This window comes from Lytechinus variegatus, chromosome 6 (genome assembly GCF_018143015.1).
Source record: "Lytechinus variegatus isolate NC3 chromosome 6, Lvar_3.0, whole genome shotgun sequence".
NCBI lineage: Eukaryota > Metazoa > Echinodermata > Echinoidea > Temnopleuroida > Toxopneustidae > Lytechinus > Lytechinus variegatus.
In genome coordinates, this window is record NC_054745.1 from 11,990,174 (window position 1) to 12,009,475 (window position 19,302).

Genomic DNA, 19,302 nt, shown 5'->3' on the forward strand with positions numbered 1-19,302 from the left:
AAAATCACAGCCCAACTAGTATACAAATAATGAATGTGTATGCGTGCGATGGGAAGAATATTTTCATGAGATGAAAGATGTAAGGTTCCATTCAACGAGGCATTAGCCGCGTTGAATGGAACTTTTAATCTTTCATCGAATGTAAATATTCTTTCCATTGCACAAATATTTACATTCATTATTTGTTTTATATAACTCATATAAGTTACAAAGTTTTAAAATGTAAAAAAAGAAATAAAAAAAGATTAGGTTGGCCTATTTCCATCAACTCCTTTTCTCTGATAATTGCTAGTCGGTGGATTACACCATGTATCGACAGCTCATCAGCCCTTTGCTTTCATTGTTTTGTGACGCGCATTGCTTCATGGATCTGAGTCGAGTGCGCACAGTCAGTTTAATCTGCGCTAACTTCATGCGCGTAAACACACACACGCAACACACATACACACATGGGTAAGTAGACATACACATGATTATAATGAGGGAGCGCTAGCGCGCTTACCATGCAATGGAAAAATAAAAAAATGCACGGTCACCGTGCAATGGAAAATTACAAAATGCACGCAGTAAAGAATGGACCAAATATTGAACACCTTTCAACCAATCAGATGTCAAGAATCTTTGTTTGAGTTATATAAACACTTTTGAATGATAGGTAATCAAGATGTATTTGATGTTTTTTTTTTGTTGAACCCTACTCTTTGTATGATGGTGGGCCCCAAGTCTGCGCACCTATCAATTTGAGTTATTTAGCATGAATTTCTTCTTATTTCACAAAATCTTTTGGTTAATAGTGTTCCTTATATTATTAAAAGTAAGTGTACCAAATTTCTCATTAAAAAGTGAAAGGAAATATAGGATTTTCTTGAAAAAACCTCGGGCAGTCATTTTCAGATTGAAAAAAAAAAAATGGTACCCCATTTCTGCGCACTCATTCACTTTGCACGCGATTCGGGGATTTTGATGACAAAGGCTGCATTTTGAGGCCGTCACATGAAATGCCCTGAATTCATTATTTTTCCACCATTTTGAGTCAGATTTTTTTATGAATACCTGTCTATGTAGTGCATGTGTAAAGTTCGTGCTCGTTGCGTATCTTCTGTAACTAAAATCGCGCAGATACGCGGGTGCGCAGACTTGGGAGAACGCGCAGACATGGGGGAACTGACCATACTACTGTTAAACACTCACTATCTGATTATTTCTGTACATTGACTGTGAAAACAAATAGAGCCATATTGAATGTGAAAGCAAATGTACATGTAAACTGAAGGTTTATTGAATAAAACACCCTACTGTGGGTGAAAAAGAAACTGGAAAAAACCCTCTTTGTTTAACAGCCTCAGATCTTCAATTATTTTGTTTTACAAAGTTGGTACCTTAATATCCAATTTTATGTAGCCCCAGGGGAAATTAAACTTAAGATATGTTTTAGATGATTCAAATAAAATTATGATGAGTGTAGTTAGTAGTGAATATATTGAACTGATGCAGTTTTTATTTGACCTTGACCTTTGACCGTAATCAGCTGGCCAATCAGTGCCAACTTCCTGTTTGCGGAGTATTTGATGTCAAAGTGCCAGTATACACAACTACAGGTAGGACTAATCTTTCATCCATTCCCCCCCCCTGTGTATACAAGTCATCATCATAATAATAACTAGAATTTTAATTCGTCATGAGGACGAATTAGGTGATCTGTCTCTGATTTTATGAACACGAAGACAATCAGCATGTTTATTGAGGTAAATATGATCATCATGATGAAAACTGAACTTTTATTACGAAAAGAATATGTTGAATACTCTTGGAAAACAGGGAAATGAGAATATGTGAAATACATGTAGGTGTAGGCGATACACATTGTACATGTTATAGGCTTATTAAAAACGATTTTAATCTACTTAATTGTGCGATGTTTGAACTTATATACATTGTTATGGTGATTAAGGAACATTTGCGAAATGTTGAAAAAAAAAAAATTATGTCCACTTTTGTGTTCGAACCGGGGACCCTAAGGACGCAAGTCTGATGCCTTACCCATTGAGCTACACGCTTCCCATAGACTTAACACATAAGCAAAACGAGAAGATCTGAAATCCAATTTTGCAAGTGAAATATGGGCATGATCCCGACATCTGATCGGAAGATGGAGACCACACAAGCTATAGCTTACAATCTCAGCTACAACATACTCAAAGCTCAGAGAAAACCAACGAACAGAAATGGAGATATGGCTCGCGAAATAGAGGAATGTAAAATCCAGTTTTGAGAAAAAGTCATTTCCCATAGAGATTGCACACAAAATGAGCGAAAATGACATGCCTCTATAACTTGCCATTTTTCAGGATGATCCATTCCTTTAAAAGTGAATTAAGCCATCAAATTAAGAAGAGCATGTTCTCAGCTACAACATATTGAAAACTGAGCGAAAATTGACAAATATTTACAGAGTTAGAGTCAAATTTGCATAATTATGATGACGTCATAAGTAGCAAAATGGGAATTTTGAGTTCCGACGCCATTTTGATGACGTCATGATAAAATTTCGGGTCAAATGTGACATGAAATCACATCTCCCATCCATACTCTATTCGAATATGAAAAAAAAAATGGGGGTCAACGGACTACCTTAAGAGCTATAATGAATTTTGTATAGGCATGTTTTTGCACATATATTGCCTATGGTTAGTGCGCGCGTGCGCGCGTGCTGTAAACTTTGATGGAGGCTAATTCCTTTATTACTTGTCGTAGAAGGTTGATCAAGGTATCAAATTGCCGTTACGCGCGGGAACGCGCGCGCAAATTTTTGAAATGCTTAAAATCACCTGAAACATACTCTACTTTGGTCAAAAAGCGATTTTGAGCATTTTAAAATTTTGACGCGCGCGTACGCGCACGTCGTGACCTTTACATGACCTTTGATGACATGGACAGTTGACCCTTGACCTGAAGTTAATGTGATGTAAATATGATTAATTTTTGATAATTGATAATGAAGATATGATTGATAATGTGAATTTACAAAATGGCGTCTAGATGACGTCATGATGACCTTTTGACCTTGAACTTGTTTCATACACATGACATGATAAGTCCCCATACCTGATGATATTTTGAAGAAAGTTGATGATGTAGATTTTGAGATTTTATGGTAACAAGAAAAGGGTGGAAAAATAAAAATAAAGAATAAATAAAGAAAAAAGAAAATTCGTACGAAATTAATAGTTGATCTGTCGATTGACAGATCACCTAATAATAATAATAATAATGGGTATTTAGAGGCGCTAAAAACAAAAAGTATCATAGCGGGTACATTGTATGGATAATAATTTAACATTTGCAATAATTACTACAATATTCAAGATAAAAAGGGAAATTAATTAATGAGGAAAATGGTATGTCTTAACGGGAAGATTTGAAGCCAATAACACTGGAAGCATTTCTTATTGAAAGGGGGATAGCATTTCAAGTCTTGGCAGCTGCTACAGCAAAACGTTTTTCGGCAGATGAGAGTTTTGACAAGGGATCCACCCCAACAAAAAGTTGATTTGAATAAAAAGAGAAAAATCCAACCAGCATAACACTGAAAATTTCATCAAAATCGGATGTAAAATAAGAAAGTTATGGCATTTTAAAGTTTCGCTTAATTTCACAAAACAGTTATATGCACATCCTGCATGGCTGGTATGCAAATGAGGAGACTGTGACGTCATCCACTCACTATTTCTTTTGTATTTTATTATATGAAATATTCTAATTTTCTCATTGTCAAGTGATACAACGATTAATTCCTCACTGAACATGTGGAATTAGCAATTTTTAATACTATATGGTTCAGTCAAGTCCTTATAGTCAAATCTATAAAAAAAACAAATATTGTATAATTCAAACAATAAAAAACAAAAGAAATAGTGAGTGATGGACATCATCAACTGACTCGCCTAGTTGTGCATATCACTGTTTTGTGAAAAATAAGCGAAACTTTAAAATGTCATAACTTTCTTATTTTACATCCGAATTTGATCAAATTTTCAGCACTATGCTAGTTTGATTTTTCTCTATTTATTCAAGCCAGCATTTTCCTGGGGTGGGCTTGACCTTTAAAGGTTCTTGGGTTGGGTGTGTAGTCTGCCAAAACAGACTCTAATTTGACACACACACAAATTATACCATATTTGGAGTGAAGACTAGACTCCAATGTCTCTTTCTGTGTCAAATTACAATCAGTCACAGTAGATGAGTGAATTTAGTCTCACCTCTACAGACCCCGCATTGTACATTAGTATTTATGTGATTCTCACGCTCTCCACCCAGGGTTACATCCGTCTCCTGTCGCCATGGTGCGAGTGGAACGCAGCGTCCCGTCAGTTCCTACGAGCTCACTGCTACCTGAACACCGGTGAGCCTGTCAAAGCCTTGGGATGCTTCCAGGAGGCGAGTCAGAGAATAGGAGCAGAGGATTTCCTGCTGAATAGGCTTCTAAGAACTACGGAGCTACAGGGGAAGAAGCTGGAGACCCTTTACCATCTGAAGGTGAGGAACAAGGAGGGGAGGGATGAGGGGGGAGGGGTAGGAGGGGTAGTTCCAGGAAGTGAGTCAGAGGACTGGGGCAGAGGACTTCCTGCTGAACAGGCTTCTAAGAACTACAGAGCTACAGGGAAAGAAGCTGGAGATCCTTTACCATCTGAAGGTGAGGAAGGAGGATGGGAGGGATGAGGGGGGATGGGTGGGAGGGGTAGTTCCAGGAAGTGAGTCAGAGGATAGGAGCAGAGGATTTCCTGCTGATCAGGCTTCTTAGAACTACAGAGCTACAGAGAAAGAAGCTGGAGATCCTTTACCATCTGAAGGTGAGGAAGGAGGATGGGAGGGATGAGGGGGGAGGGGTAGTTCCAGGAAGTGAGTCAGAGGATAGGAGCAGAGGATTTCCTGCTGATCAGGCTTCTTAGAACTACAGAGCTACAGAGAAAGAAGCTGGAGATCCTTTACCATCTGAAGGTGAGGAAGGAGGATGGGAGGGATGAGGGGGAGGGGTAGTTCCAGGAAGTGAGTCAGAGGATAGGAGCAGAGGATTTCCTGCTGATCAGGCTTCTTAGAACTACAGAGCTACAGAGAAAGAAGCTGGAGATCCTTTACCATCTGAAGGTGAGGAACGAGGATGGGAGGGGAAGGGGTAGTTCCAGGAAGTGAGTCACAGGACTGGGGCAGAGGACTTCCTGCTGAACAGGCTTCTAAGAACTACAGAGCTACAGGGAAAGAAGCTGGAGAACCTTTACCATCTGAAGGTGAGGAACGAGGATGGGAGGGGGGGGGGTGGTTCCAGCAGGTGAGTCACAGAGGATTTCCTGCTTAATAGGCTTCTCTGACTGCAGAGAAGAAGCTGGAGACTTAACCATCTAAAGGTAAGGGAAGGAGGGATGATGGGGATGATGATGTTAAAAAATAAAGATAATATTAATACAATCAATTATTAGGAGGACTGCTGCAAATACAAATTTAATAGCTTCTGCTGCTCTTTGCAACGACCCCTGGGGGCTGTTGCAGATCAAACAAATATTTATTTTCTTCCATTTAACATCAGGCTACAATTTCTCTTTCCTCTTTTTTTTCTTCAGGTGATTGGTCTGCTGGAGCAGTTTGAATTGCGAGAGCTTGTGATCTCATTGGCTAAGACTGCTTTGAGTGCTGCTGATACAGATGACCCCAATCTGGTATGTTAACCGGTTGACTACCGAATTCTAAAATTTCCCGCAGATTTTGTACAGAGGCCACGTAATTCCAGTAGGCAATGGGTTAATTATTGCCTATAAGCCACTTCGTAGTTCCTTTCTGCGCATGATCAAAAGATTCTACGCATGATCAGAAGAAGGTCATTTGTACTAAAGTGACATGGTGCTTTAAAATAATGAGATAAGCACCAACTTTGATGTCTTGATTATTCATATATTCTTTTGAATTGTCGTTTTCATTTACATCCACAAAAAACAACAATGCTTCCACGAACGACTGGTATTTCACATTTTGTCAAGTACATTGTGCAACATGCTGAGATATGCATTCAAAGTAGGAATGCAACAAAACCTTCATTAAGTGTTCATTGGTGTGCTATTCTAGACACCTGGTCTATTCAATTTCTTCATCCTGCTATGTAAGGCAAGCTTACGTAATATCTTGCTTTGAAATCTGCCTATCATGATGAAAGAAATGAAAGGTCATTTGACCAAAATTGCCCATGAAGTAACTATGAACTGGTCTATTACTCTGGAATGGCTGAATTTGAAACGCAAATTTTAACGCTACTGCTCTACACATGCTCCAGTACATCTGTTTAGCTGATTTCAGCTATTTTTACTTTTGAATTTCAGCTTAATCTCAGTTCATTTCTATAAGTTCTCATTCAATTTCTGCCTTTTTCAACATTTTTTTCAGTTCATTTTATTTGTAATTATTGACACCTTTGACATGTTTGGTTAAAAAAAACCCCAATAAACTGTAATTTGCATCAACCGTCAATGATGAAGGGGGGGAGGGCGCTGGACTTTCAAATTAAGAAGAATGTATTACGCATTGAAACGGGACTGGTGCTATCATGTCAGTGCATACATTTTATTTTCTTTAACATACTTGAACCCCATAGAAAGAAATCTCCATTAAAGCCAGCTTGCAAACAAATCGTCTTTCGCCAAGGTAATCATGCTCTCGCACTGTTAAGTTGACTATTGTTGACATTGTTGTATACATTTGCGAATAAGGATGATCTTGGTAGATTTTAGGGTCAAGAGGTCAAAAGTCGCAGAGGTCATCTTAAATTTTAGAAGTCAGATGTGTAATACATTCTTGATCTAGCAATGGCGGAGACATGAAATTGACTGTGCAATGAAGAATCTATCAAGTTAATAAGTGTGACAAGTGTACTTAACTCTTAATTCAATTTTTGTCTCACCTGCGAAGCAAAGTGAGACTATAGGCGCCGCTTTTCCGACGGCGGCGTCAACATCAAATCTTAACCTGAGGTTAAGTTTTTGAAATGACGTCATAACTTAGAAAGTATATGGACCTAGTTAATAAAACTTGGCCATAAGGTTAATCAAGTATGACTGAATATCCTATTAGAGTTTCATGTCACATGACCAAGGTCAAAGGTCATTTAGGGTCAATGAACTTAGACCATGTTGGAGGAATCAACATCGAAATCTTAACCTGAGGTTAAGTTTTTGAAATGTCATCATAACTTAGAAAATATAAGGACCTAGTTCATGAAACTTGGACATAAGGTTAATCAAGTATCACTGAACATCCTGCATTAGTTTCACGTCACATGACCAAGGTCAAAGGTCATTTAGGGTCAATGAACTTTGGCCGAATTGGGGATATCTGTTGAATTCCCATTATAACTTTGAAAGTTTATGGATCTGATTCATGAAACTTGGACATAATAGTAATCAAGCATCACTGAAAATTTTGTGCGAGTTTCAGGTCTCATGATTAAGGTCAAAGGTCATTTAGGGTCAATGAACTTTGGCCGAATCGGGGGTATCTGTTGAATTACCATCATAACTTTGAAAGTTTATTGGTCTAGTTCATTAAACTTGGACATTAGAGTAATCAAGTATCACTGAACATCCTGTGCGCGTTTCAGGTCACATGACCAAGGTCAAAGGTCAATGAACTTTGGCCGAATTGGGTGTATCTGTTGAATTACCATCATAACTTTGAAAGTTTATGGATCTGATTCATGAAACTTGTACATAAGAGTAATCAAGTATCACTGAATATCCTGTTCGAGTTTCAGGTCACATGATCAAGGTCAAAGGTCATGTAAGGTCAATGAACTTTGGCCATGTTGGGGTTTTTTGTTGAATAACCATCATATCTCTGTAAGTTTATTGGTCTAGTTCATAAAAAGTGGACATAAGAGTAACCATGTATCACTGAACATCTTGTGCTAGTTAGAGTAGTATTCAAAGTCAGCACTGCTGCTATATTGAACCGCGTGATGCAGGTGAGACGGCCAGAGGCATTCCACTTGTTTATATCAATGTAATTAATTGTTTTATTTTATATATATCACAGCCAACCTTGTGGGTGAAAATATTCAAGTACCATCTTGAACTGGGTCACAATGATGAGGCTTACTCAGCCATGACCTCTAACCCTGACCCTGAAAGGTAAGAGGTCAAATTTTATCAAATCATATCATGTAGAGATAATTATAAAGATACACCATTTTGAACTGGATTGCAATGATGAGGTTTAATTAGCAAAGGCCTCTAACCCTGACCCTGAAGGATGAGAGGTCAAATTTTATCAAATCATATCATGTAGGGATAATTATAAAGTTACCAGACCTTCATTTTTGAGGAGCGCGATCGTGCTGGCGCTTCTACCGCGCTCCTAAAAAAATAAGGAGAGCAAAAAATAATGCTCCTAAAAAAAAATTTTTAAATGGCCATCTGTTTTTCCATAATTCCTTGAAATTATTTTTCTTTAGTTGAAAACTATCAGAAAAATGAAGAATACTCACCTCTTTCCTGACTCTTATTTGAATTTGAACTCTGTAAATAGTTTAGTCCCTTATGTAGATTTTCATGGCAACACCATTGAAGTCTACATGTGGGACTTATTTCAAACTTATCTTTCAAAGATAATTGAATAATTGTACTTGCAGTGAACACTGATATCCTGAGAAAGTCTGTAAAACCAAAATTAGTTGTCACTGTACCATCTTGGATGTAGATCTGGAGCCCATAGCACAAATCTTAGCAATGATCGTAGGACAAATTTTCACGATTGATTGCATGAAAATGAAAATCCATAATTTGTTGTTCAAAATAGACATGAAATACTCCGAAAATTTGCTTTGCCCAATTGATCTTGTGCCGGGCAGCCATCGTGCAGCGCCAGATCGACGAGGCTCTAGCCCTTTAGGTGTTGAACGCCAAACAGGGTAGCAGCAACTCCCATCTTTTAACGTCTTTTGGTCTGACGTGGCCGGGTTTGAACCCCCAACCTCCCGGTTGTTAGACGGACGCTCTACCAACTGAGCCAACACGTTGGTGTGTTGACTACAATGTACAATCAATCGTAAAAATCAAGCATACAATCAATCGCTAATCTTTGTGTTACGGGACCCAGGTACAGTTACATAGACTGAACTCTGAAATATGAAATTGAAAGCTGACAAATGATCGTACTGTACATCACCTACACGGATATGCACATGTGGGGCATCGTATTATTATTGCTTGGGAAAATGCTGAACATCCTGTGCTTATTTTGCTAATTTCTCGGCAATTACATGATTGCTACCAGAATGCATTAGCACATATCTTTGATTTATGCAAACAGACATTTGGGTGGTCATCTAATATAGGATTCTGTACAAAGTCGACACCATACTACAGGCGCCGCTTTTCCGACGGTGGCGGCATCGTCAACATTGTAATCTTAACCAAGATTTTGAAATATCGTCATAACTTAGAAATATCGTCATAACTTAGAAAGTATATGGACCTAGTTCATGAAACTTAGACATAAGGGTAATCAAGTATTACTTAACATCCTGCCTGAGTTTCAGGTCACATTATGAAGGTCAAAGGTCATTTAGAGTCAGTGAACTGAGACAATGATGGGGAATCAATATCGAAATCTTAACCAAGGTAAAGCTTTTGAAATGTTGTCATAACTTCAAAAGTATATGGACTTAGTTCATAAAACTTACACATAAGGGTAATAGTGTATCACTGAATATCCTCCCTGTGTTTCGCGTCACATGGCCAAGGTTAAAGGTCACTTAGGGTCAACAAACTTTGGCCATGTTGGGGTTATTTGAGGAATTCTCATAACTTTAAAAGTTTATGGATCTAGTTCATGAAACTTGGACATAAGAGCGACCATGTATCCCTGAATCCCCTGTGTGTGTTTCAGGAACATGGCCAAGGTCAAAGGTCACTAAGGGTCAAGAACTTTGGCCATATGGGGGGGGGGGGGTATTTGAGGGATTGTCATCATAACTTTGAAATTTTATGGATCTAGTTCATGAAACTTGGACATAAATCAAGTATCCTTGAACAACCTGTGCTAATTTCAGGTGACATGACCAAGGTCAGAGGTCATTTAAAGTCAACAAACTTTGGTAATTTTGGGGGTATTTGTGGAATTGTCATCATAACTTTAAGTCTATGAGTTTAGTTCATGAAACTTGGACATAAAAGCAGCAGTGTATCCCTGAATACCCTGTGTGTGTTTTAGGAACATGGCCAAGGTCAAAGGTCATTTAAAGGTCAATGAACTCTGGCCGTTTTTGGAGTATGTGTTGAATTGGCGTAATAACCTAGGAAGTTCATGGTACTTGCTCATGAAACATCGACATAAGGCTAATCAAGTATGAATCATAGTTTTGCATAATCCTGAGGTCACATGATCATGGTTAAAAGTCATTTTGGGTCAATCGACATATTTTAATATTTCAATATTAATGTTTTCTTCTGTGAATAATTATTCATTAGCTGTCTTTCAAAGGAAGCACTGCTGCTATATTGCGTAATGCAGGTGAGACTGCCAGAGGCGTTCCACTTGTTAAATTGTCACCATTTATCTTATGTAACAATAATAATCCTTTTGATGACCATATACACTGTATTTTTAAAAATTGTATCCACTGTTGATTGATATTATGATTGTTATTTTCTTTATTTTGTTAAAGGAGGAGAGACTGTTTACGTCAGTTTGTTGTGGTTTTATGTGAGCAAGGACGGATGAAACAACTCTGCCAGTATCCCTACATTGATCTTCATGATGAGGTAAAATATCGTCGCACGCACCACGAACCGTCCTCTCTGCGCACTTCGATGCGAAAGTTACTTTTGCCGAAAACGCATTTTAAAAAAAGGGTTTTTTAACCAACAATAAGGGCACCTACAAGGAAAGCAAATTATTTACCAGTGTCTTTGTTTAAAAGTTCAGGTTCCAAAGTTTCATCCTGTATCTTTATATTTTCTTGAAGTTAATTATTTACGCCACAGTGGGCAACGTAACAGAGGGGACGGTTTGTGGAATAAATACAGTGCGCTTAACTTTCGCATCAAAGTGCGCAGAGAGGACGGTTCATGGTGCGTGCGACGATATGACAGAGGTTCCCAAGGCTGGAACAACGTTCTTTCTTTCACATCTAAAGATCATATTTGAAGGGGGTACTGCATTGTGCAGTTATTTTCCAGTCTTTGCACTCAAGTGACTTAATTCATTAATTGGATGTTATCCTCGTTAAGGTGACCGCACACCTTACGATTGTTTTGAAACTCAATTATGGAATAAAACGCTAATATTGAGACTTCAAATATCTTACTGTGTAATGTTCGAAATCATCATACGAATACCTATGTTTAAATCTGTGACTATGCTATCATCCTTATTAGAATAAAAGCGAATTTAATATCTAGTCGTCATGACGTCATAGCAGTCATATGATTGGCTATATATGATTTGATTTGGCCTGTACTCCAAAATAAAGATTTGCAATCTTTCAAAATTGTTATATTAGTATTCTTTCAATTAATTTTAACCTCAAATGAAATGATGTGTTCCATTCACATTTTCAGAAAAGGAGCAAAATGTGATTTGTTCAAAAGTCCGATCGCAAACAGTCGTAAAGTGTGCGGTGGCCTTTATCTATATGAAAGGCTTATTCAAATTCATTCTATCCAACAATGTATTCAGTCAATTGAACATTTTCTTGATAAAATTTCTTTTGGTTCCCCTTGACGATTAAAGCATGGTTGACATGGTATCAACTTTATTGATTGCACATGTATTTTTTGTTTTGTTTTGTTTTAGATTGTTGGCATCATTGAGTCGAGAGCTCGGTCTGTGGATCTATTAACTATCAATTACTATGACCTGCTCTTTGCATTCCATACAATAAGAGGCAACTATAGACAGGGTGAGATAGTTTTTTTATATTTCCCTTTTGATTGTTTTGAGCAATCTCATGACCAATCTTTTTTTTTATAATAAAATAATTAATTATACTTGCTTATATAGCGCTTTATACTTACTTTGTCAGAAGTCTCTAAGCGCTCTACAGTATATGCAGCATAATTACCCTGGCTTTAGCAGTGCAGCTGTTACGCGCGCTGCATTTCAAGGAAGATTCCTGCCAGGTACCCATTTACCTCACCTGGGTTGAGTGCAGCACATTGTGGATCAATTTCTTGCTAAAGGAAATTATGCCATGGTTGGGATTCGAACCCACGACCTTCTGTTTCAATGTCCGGAGACTAATCCACTGGGCCACAACACATGTCAGGGAAGTTGTTTCACAAGTATTCAAAGCTATTTGTTATTCAAGAAAAGGCATGTTTTTTTTTAGATTAATATTTTTTGTATGCTTTATTGTTTGGTGAGTCTGACTCTGATTATTGGAATCATATGGTTCCAGATTACGGACACTAAAGCTAGTAGAAAAAAAACATTAGCTCTGGGTTTTCTCAAAATACGATATACAAATATCAAATAGCACACATAATTGTCAAGATTTGACACTTAAGCTAGTAGAAAAAAACATAACATCTGCTCTGGGTTTTCTCAAAATACAATATACAAATATCAAATAACACATATAATTGTCAAGATTGGATAATTAAGCTAGTAGAAAAAAAATTTGCTCTGGGTTTTCTCAAATATCAAATAGCACATATAATTGTCAAGATTTGTGCTATGTAACAATTGTGTGTAACATTACTTCAGTCACTGATCTAGACGGGGATGCAAGGGGCTCTTGCCCTCCCCCCATCCATTGAACATCCCTGTTGGTATAGCCTAGAAATGGCCATCTATGCACTCTCTGTTACAAGTTTGCTCTTTTACTTTGAAATCCTACATGTAGATGTGCCCTTGTGACCCTTTATAACATTACTTTCAAATGTTGTTTGAAGGTTTGCATGGTGGCATGTACAATCACTGATGTGGTTTACGTTACACCATGTGGAGTGTTATAGAAACAGTGGATAGAAGAAGAGAAGAAATGGATAGGCAAAAAAAAAATTTTTTTTAATGGATAGGCGAGAAATTTGAGATTTGAGAGTAGAGTATTCTTTCTTGAAAGTAGTCCTGAAAAGGACTGTAAACCAGAAGGAATTGATGAGTTGAGAACAGCTTGAGTAGTAGAGCTGATGAGGAGATGCTGGCTTCAGTCGGCGAGTAGAGATGATGAGTAGTAGAGAGACTCGACGTTTCGGACAGGTTGACTGTCCGTCTTTAGGAGTGTCTTCAGGACTATTTTCAAGAAAGAATACTCTACTCTCAAATCTCCACTTTTTCGCCTGTCCATTTCTTCTCTTCTATCCACTGTTTCCATAACACTCCACATGGTGTACCGTAAGACCACATCAGCGATTATTGCTTTCAAAGTTCTTGAAATGGCTGTCTTGTCTGGATTTCAACCTGTCTGAACATACACAGGAAAATTTAGGATTCCAGTATGGGAAAATTCAAGGAATTTAATTGGCTCGAAAGTCAAAAGTAATTAGTCAGACTCAGTTATAATATTTTGTTGCATATCCAAACAATATTCATTGGACGGCTGGCTTTGATTTTAATGTTTTTTAGTTTAGCATATTTGACTACAGTTCAAGTAGTTGTAGTTCATGACAATGATCTTTTTAAGGCCTCTAACTATAAGCATGATTGTGTACACTAAAAAGCCCAACGGGAGAAGTGCGACACCAATTAAATCAGAACCAGAAATAAGTTGAATGGTTATCATAGAATTTTTTTAACTTAATCAGGGAAATATCAGGGAAATTTATTTTCTTGAAATGCTTGGAATCCAGATGTAATTGTTCTTTATCACCTCTTTAGCTGGTAGCGTCATGTACGAGCAAGCGACCCGACTGGCTCAGGAGATCGTCGGGGTGGAGAGCCTGAAGAGACAAGAAAGCTGCTACCTCACTGCCATGAATTCACTTAGGTTGCTACATACGGATAATGCTTGGATTGTCAAACCTGCAGCCAGCGAAATGGAAGGCATTGTAAGTTGAAAAGAAGGTCGATATAGATGTGCAGGGTTCCCACAGTGGGTGATTTCAAGTTCGGTGTTGACCTTTTGGTGTTGGTGTTAGGTCAATTTTTACATGAGTATAACACCAAACATAAAATGAAGATGGTCCTGAAAAGTCACTCACTGGTTGTTGAGATGTCAATAATGTTATTTGGATCATTTTTACAAACTCAGAATAGGTTGGAGCTAAGGGAAGCTATTGAAATATCAACACTAACACCAACGCCAACAACGGACTTGAAATCACCCAGTCAAGGAAAATCCTGGAAAAATTTGTGGTCATGGAAAGTCAGGGACTTTGGAAAATTTGTAAAAAAAAGTCATGGAATTGCATTTACCTCTTGGCTTTGGCAGCTTTCCAGTTTTTTGTCATGTCTCGCAACTTTCATACTTAGCGATCATACTCTGCTATTATAATTGGTGTTTATGATTTCCATTTTTCCCAGTTTTGTGACATCCTAGATTCTACATTACTCCCGGGACGTCACGAGAAGTCATGGAAAGCAGTGATTTAGTCATGGAAAATTCATGGAATTCTGTTTTCAAATTTTTGTGGGAACCCTGATATGATATAAATTCAATAATTCACATTTTTCTCATCATTAGAAGCAGTTTTGAAATGATTTGTCTGATGATTTATCAAATGCAAGAGCGTGTATTTTTCTCTTTTTATTCTGGTTTGAACAAAAGACTGGTAATTATCCTTTCTCATGTCAGAAAACCGTATACAAAGACAGAGGTTTGACTTTATGTAAGTCTTCAAATGTGCTTTTCATATTTACTTTTTCATGGGTACGTTGTTCATTTTTGTTTAATCAAAAGACTGTTGAATATCCTTCCTCATGGCAGAAAACTGGATACAAAGACATTGTTTAAGTCTCAATATGTACTTTTATAATAATAATAATAATAAAAATAATAATAATAATAATATGTTCATTTATATAGCGCTCTTACAATATATAATCGTTTCACAGCGCTTTACACAGTTATGGAATACAAAATTATAATAACTAATACATGTATTATTAACACAAATATTATTGATTAAAAAGCAGAGTCTTGAGATGTTTCTTAAATACTTCCAAAGAAGGAGAAAGTCTCATATATCTTGGAAGGTCATTCCAGAGTCTTGGGGCACATGTCTGAAAAGCATTATCACCTGCTTTAGTATTTGTCCGTGGAATATGGAGTAGAGTAATGTCCGTACTCGAGCGAAGCCCGGGACGTTCTGACTGATGTAGGCGGATGAGAGAGTCCATGTAGTGTGGAGCTTCATTATGGACAATCTTGAAAACAATGATCATAATCTTGAAGATAATACGTTGCTTCACTGGAAAGTACTTTTATATTGAGTGCATTGTTAATTGATTTGAGAGAGACTGGTAATTACCATTTCTCATGTCAGAAAATTTGAAACAAAGACAAAAGCTTTACTCTACTTCAGTCTACATGTGTGTTTCTCAATGCATGCTTTTTAATGATGTGTACATTTTTCACTGCTCATATTTTCACAAAGACTGGTAACTACCCTTTCTCATGGCAGAAAACTGAGGACATGAATGGGCTATCACCCAAGAGAGACTATGAGGGCACCCCTCTCAGTGACCCAGGTAGGTTTCTACATAGAACCCATTCAGGTCCGCGTAACACAAATAAGGACAGTGACTTTCCGCGATCGCGGAAAAACGGACGGAATTCACGGAAAGGGCCTTTTGAAACGGAAAGTGGCATTTCAAACGGAAAACGTATTTTCCCTCAAAATACACAGGATAGCAACAGAAATTACTCCAAAATCACAACAAAATGAGAATATTAAATGGCCACAAAACCCCAGAAAACACGATCGTGCTTCGCTACAATCATGACAATTCACACATCGTGACTGCACTCGACATCAGCACACTCGATTGTACCCAGCGCCCGTACCCGGCCGGCTGGGTTGGGCTTCACATGCACACATATGTTCCAGCAACACGGTCGTGTGTTGCTGCCCTCTACGTTCTAAGATGTAACAGCACGATATCGTGGTCTTAAAATCCAAGATGGTTGAATGGTGAAAGTCATTGACTGATGATAACGATGTTTAAAATCCCCAAAAATTATCGATGAAATTTAATTTCAAAGTAAAATAATGCTATTAATGTGAAAGGTGAGGATGTATGCATGCTAAATGTGTTTGTAAAAATATTATATGCACTCACATAGATCCGATTAGAACGGATTGTATTAAGTTGTTGGTACAGTGGCAGATACAAATTTTGACCAGTGCGAGTGTACGTGTTGTTATTTTGCTATTTCAATGTGTAAACGGAATTGTCACTTTTCCGTGTGTACAAAGTCTATGGGGAAACAGAATTTCCGTTTTCTGACGTGCTGAAACGAAATTTGAAATTTTCTGAAACGGAAAATCACTGTTTCTACACAAAGCTTAGCAATTAATTGCAGGGCTTGTATTTGCGATTGATCATACACAGTAATCACTGCAATCAATTGCTTAGTTTTATTTTACAGGGCTATGAATTATTTCAAATATCATGGCCCTGTAATAAAGTACCGGAGTGCGACGACATCAATCTTCACTTTACCATTTTGGGGTAGGGCATGAAGAAAAAAGCCCTCAACCAAAATTTGGTGGGCCTAAGATATGACCAATAATACACTGACTTCATTAGGGCTAATTACGTGTTAATGATATCATATATTTAAGGCCTCCATGCACCAATTCCCACCAGATTTTGGAAGTGGGGGTTTTTCATCATGCTCTACCAAATGTGGAGCGTTGTGGCCCAGTGGATTAGTCTCCGGACTTTGAAACAGAGGGTCGTGGGTTCGAATCCCAGCCATGGCGTAATTTCCTTTAGCAAGAAATTCATCCACATTGTGCTGCACTCGACCCAGGTGAGGTGAATGGGTACCCGGTAGGATTTATTCCTTGAACGCTTTAGCGCCAATAAATATGACGGATTAGCTACAGCCGGGGTAATAATATACCAAGTATCAAAGCGCAGTTGAGTATATGCACATAGTAACTGCGCTATATAAATGGACATATTATTATTACGTATCAAAATGCTGAAATGCTAAAAAAGATTTTTTGTGATGTCATCACTTCGGTACGCTGTATAAAAACTATCCAGGGACATCCCCTGGGCCCTGTCTTACAAAGAGTTATGATTGATCCAATCAATCGCAACTATGGAAATCCATCAATGTCATAATTTTTTCTTCAGGAAATGTGCAGGGTGTCCTTAGTAAACAAAGAGAATCAAACTGAATCTTTAAGAGAATAAGAAATGTGTGATTATACAACATAACTAGAAAATATTTTGAACAACCATGCATTTTAGATGTTAACGTTGCTGGCCGTCCATAGTTGTGATTGATTGGATCAATCGTAACTCTTTGTAAGACAAGGCCCAGGATTTTTAGGCACTCGCTCGGGCACATAGCATACATACTACAAGTCCATCCTACTCTGATTTATGAAGCAAATAATGCACAGGTTTAAATTTGTGACATAAACCGAACCCATTGTTTATAGTAGGACTGATTTGTATTATTGATTGTGTATGATTAATTGTAAAATATCAGCCTCGTGGTACATCAGCTTTGTTACAGGGCCATGATCATTTCTTATTCTTCAAATTGGCAACATTAATATCGTTCTTTTCTTGATCAATCATAAACATCAGCCCCATTATCGATCAATAAGCCAAGTGTTATGGGTCTCTGATCACACTTTGGTTCTAATAATTACCAACTGTAATATTTCTTCATTGCTTCTTGTTTCCTTTTATGGCCAATGTATAATAAATATATGATAGACCAATTAATGCTATGATTCAGAAGATTAAAATTGTTGATTAACCAGTGAAACAGCAATGTTGATGCTTCAATTTAATTTGCTAATTTAATGATTATTCTTTTTTATTATGTCGGGAATTAATAAAGACTGAAGACTAAGGTTTTACGAGGGTAGGGGGGGGGTGCTGAATCAGCCCACCCACAGTTTTTTTTTGTGTTAATAATAATAATACTTGTATTTAAGAAACGCTATTCACGCTTGTACCATAGCGCTTTACAAAAATTTACATTGAATACAATAATAAAACAACATAATCATAAACCATACAAACAAAATAAATCATGCATTAAAGAAATATGACTTCAGGTGCTTCTTTAACGCAGGGGTATTGGCAATTTCACGAATGCTTTTTGGTATGTTATTCCAAATATTGGGTGCTGCTATTCCAAAGCGTTTGCCGACGAGTGTGAAGAGGAATCTTGGTTTTAATTGGGTCTTGCCATCTGATGATCGGAGTGTGTAGACTGATTGTTTTTTAAATAAGATGGAGTTTGATTGGTGAAAAATTTATGTGAAATTTAAGTGAAACCAAACTTATGATCTTGATAGATAGATGGTCTTTCTATACAGGTTATCACTAAATCAGATTTGACTGTGTCACAGTGTCAAGTATCAGAAATTAAGGGGTTTTGTCACATTTTGCCACCTTCTAAGTAATTTTTCTTTTCAATTTCGCTTTGTTTAGTTCCAAGGCGGAAAGTCGATGTTCTGGAGCTTGGCGATTTGGAGAAAGAGTACCAGCTGATATCTGCTAAGATCAAACTAGCCAATCACCAGCCTGATATGGCTCATGTGACAAGTAAGCTTTTATTTCATTGGCTGGAGCATCTCATTTGAATTTGTGCAACTCTCTATATGGCCTGTATATGACCAAGATTATTTGTGCACTTAAATGCACATATCATACTCACTATACTTGTGTTGTCATTTCATCAAGATTTTTGTGCGACAAGTTGTCAGATCTGACAGCTTTCCTTGATGTTGATTGGCTGAGAGGCAATGATACTATGGTGGTAACTGTCGGATAAAATGGGACTTTCCGGATAAATCGTCCGACAAATCCTTTAATGAAGTGTTCCCCAGATGTGACTTCTTTGCCTTTGCAGTCCATGAAAACAAGTAGGTGCTATAACAAGTTTTTATTACAAGTTTTGACTGTGGCCTTGTTTTATAAAGCAAAAAATGCACAGGTTTGAATTTGTGATAAAGACTTCATTCTTGATTATTCTCCAAGAAAGTCACAACGGTGCATTGTGTGTTTTACTTTGTATATCATTCTATCACAGCTTCTAAGATGTCTGTTGATGAAACGGTGAGCTTCTTGGTTCAGAGCGGGCTCTATGACACAGCCATTGATGTTTGCAAGACATTCAGG

At 37.6% G+C, this 19,302-nt stretch overlaps 1 protein-coding gene across 1 annotated transcript in view; it reads left to right on the forward strand.

Annotated features, from left to right (window-relative positions):
* Window positions 1–19,302, forward strand: part of LOC121417008 (nuclear pore complex protein Nup160-like) — a 73,916-nt gene that overhangs the window by 44,849 nt on the left and 9,765 nt on the right. Inside the window, exons 19-28 of the mRNA XM_041610545.1 lie at window positions 1,529–1,598; window positions 4,318–4,536; window positions 5,616–5,711; window positions 8,074–8,168; window positions 10,706–10,802; window positions 11,836–11,941; window positions 13,861–14,030; window positions 15,606–15,672; window positions 18,613–18,726; window positions 19,214–19,302. The exon at window positions 19,214–19,302 is cut by the window's right edge and continues 38 nt beyond it. Of these exons, the coding sequence (XP_041466479.1) occupies window positions 1,529–1,598; window positions 4,318–4,536; window positions 5,616–5,711; window positions 8,074–8,168; window positions 10,706–10,802; window positions 11,836–11,941; window positions 13,861–14,030; window positions 15,606–15,672; window positions 18,613–18,726; window positions 19,214–19,302 (1,123 nt within the window). The remainder of the gene's footprint in view (window positions 1–1,528; window positions 1,599–4,317; window positions 4,537–5,615; window positions 5,712–8,073; window positions 8,169–10,705; window positions 10,803–11,835; window positions 11,942–13,860; window positions 14,031–15,605; window positions 15,673–18,612; window positions 18,727–19,213) is intronic.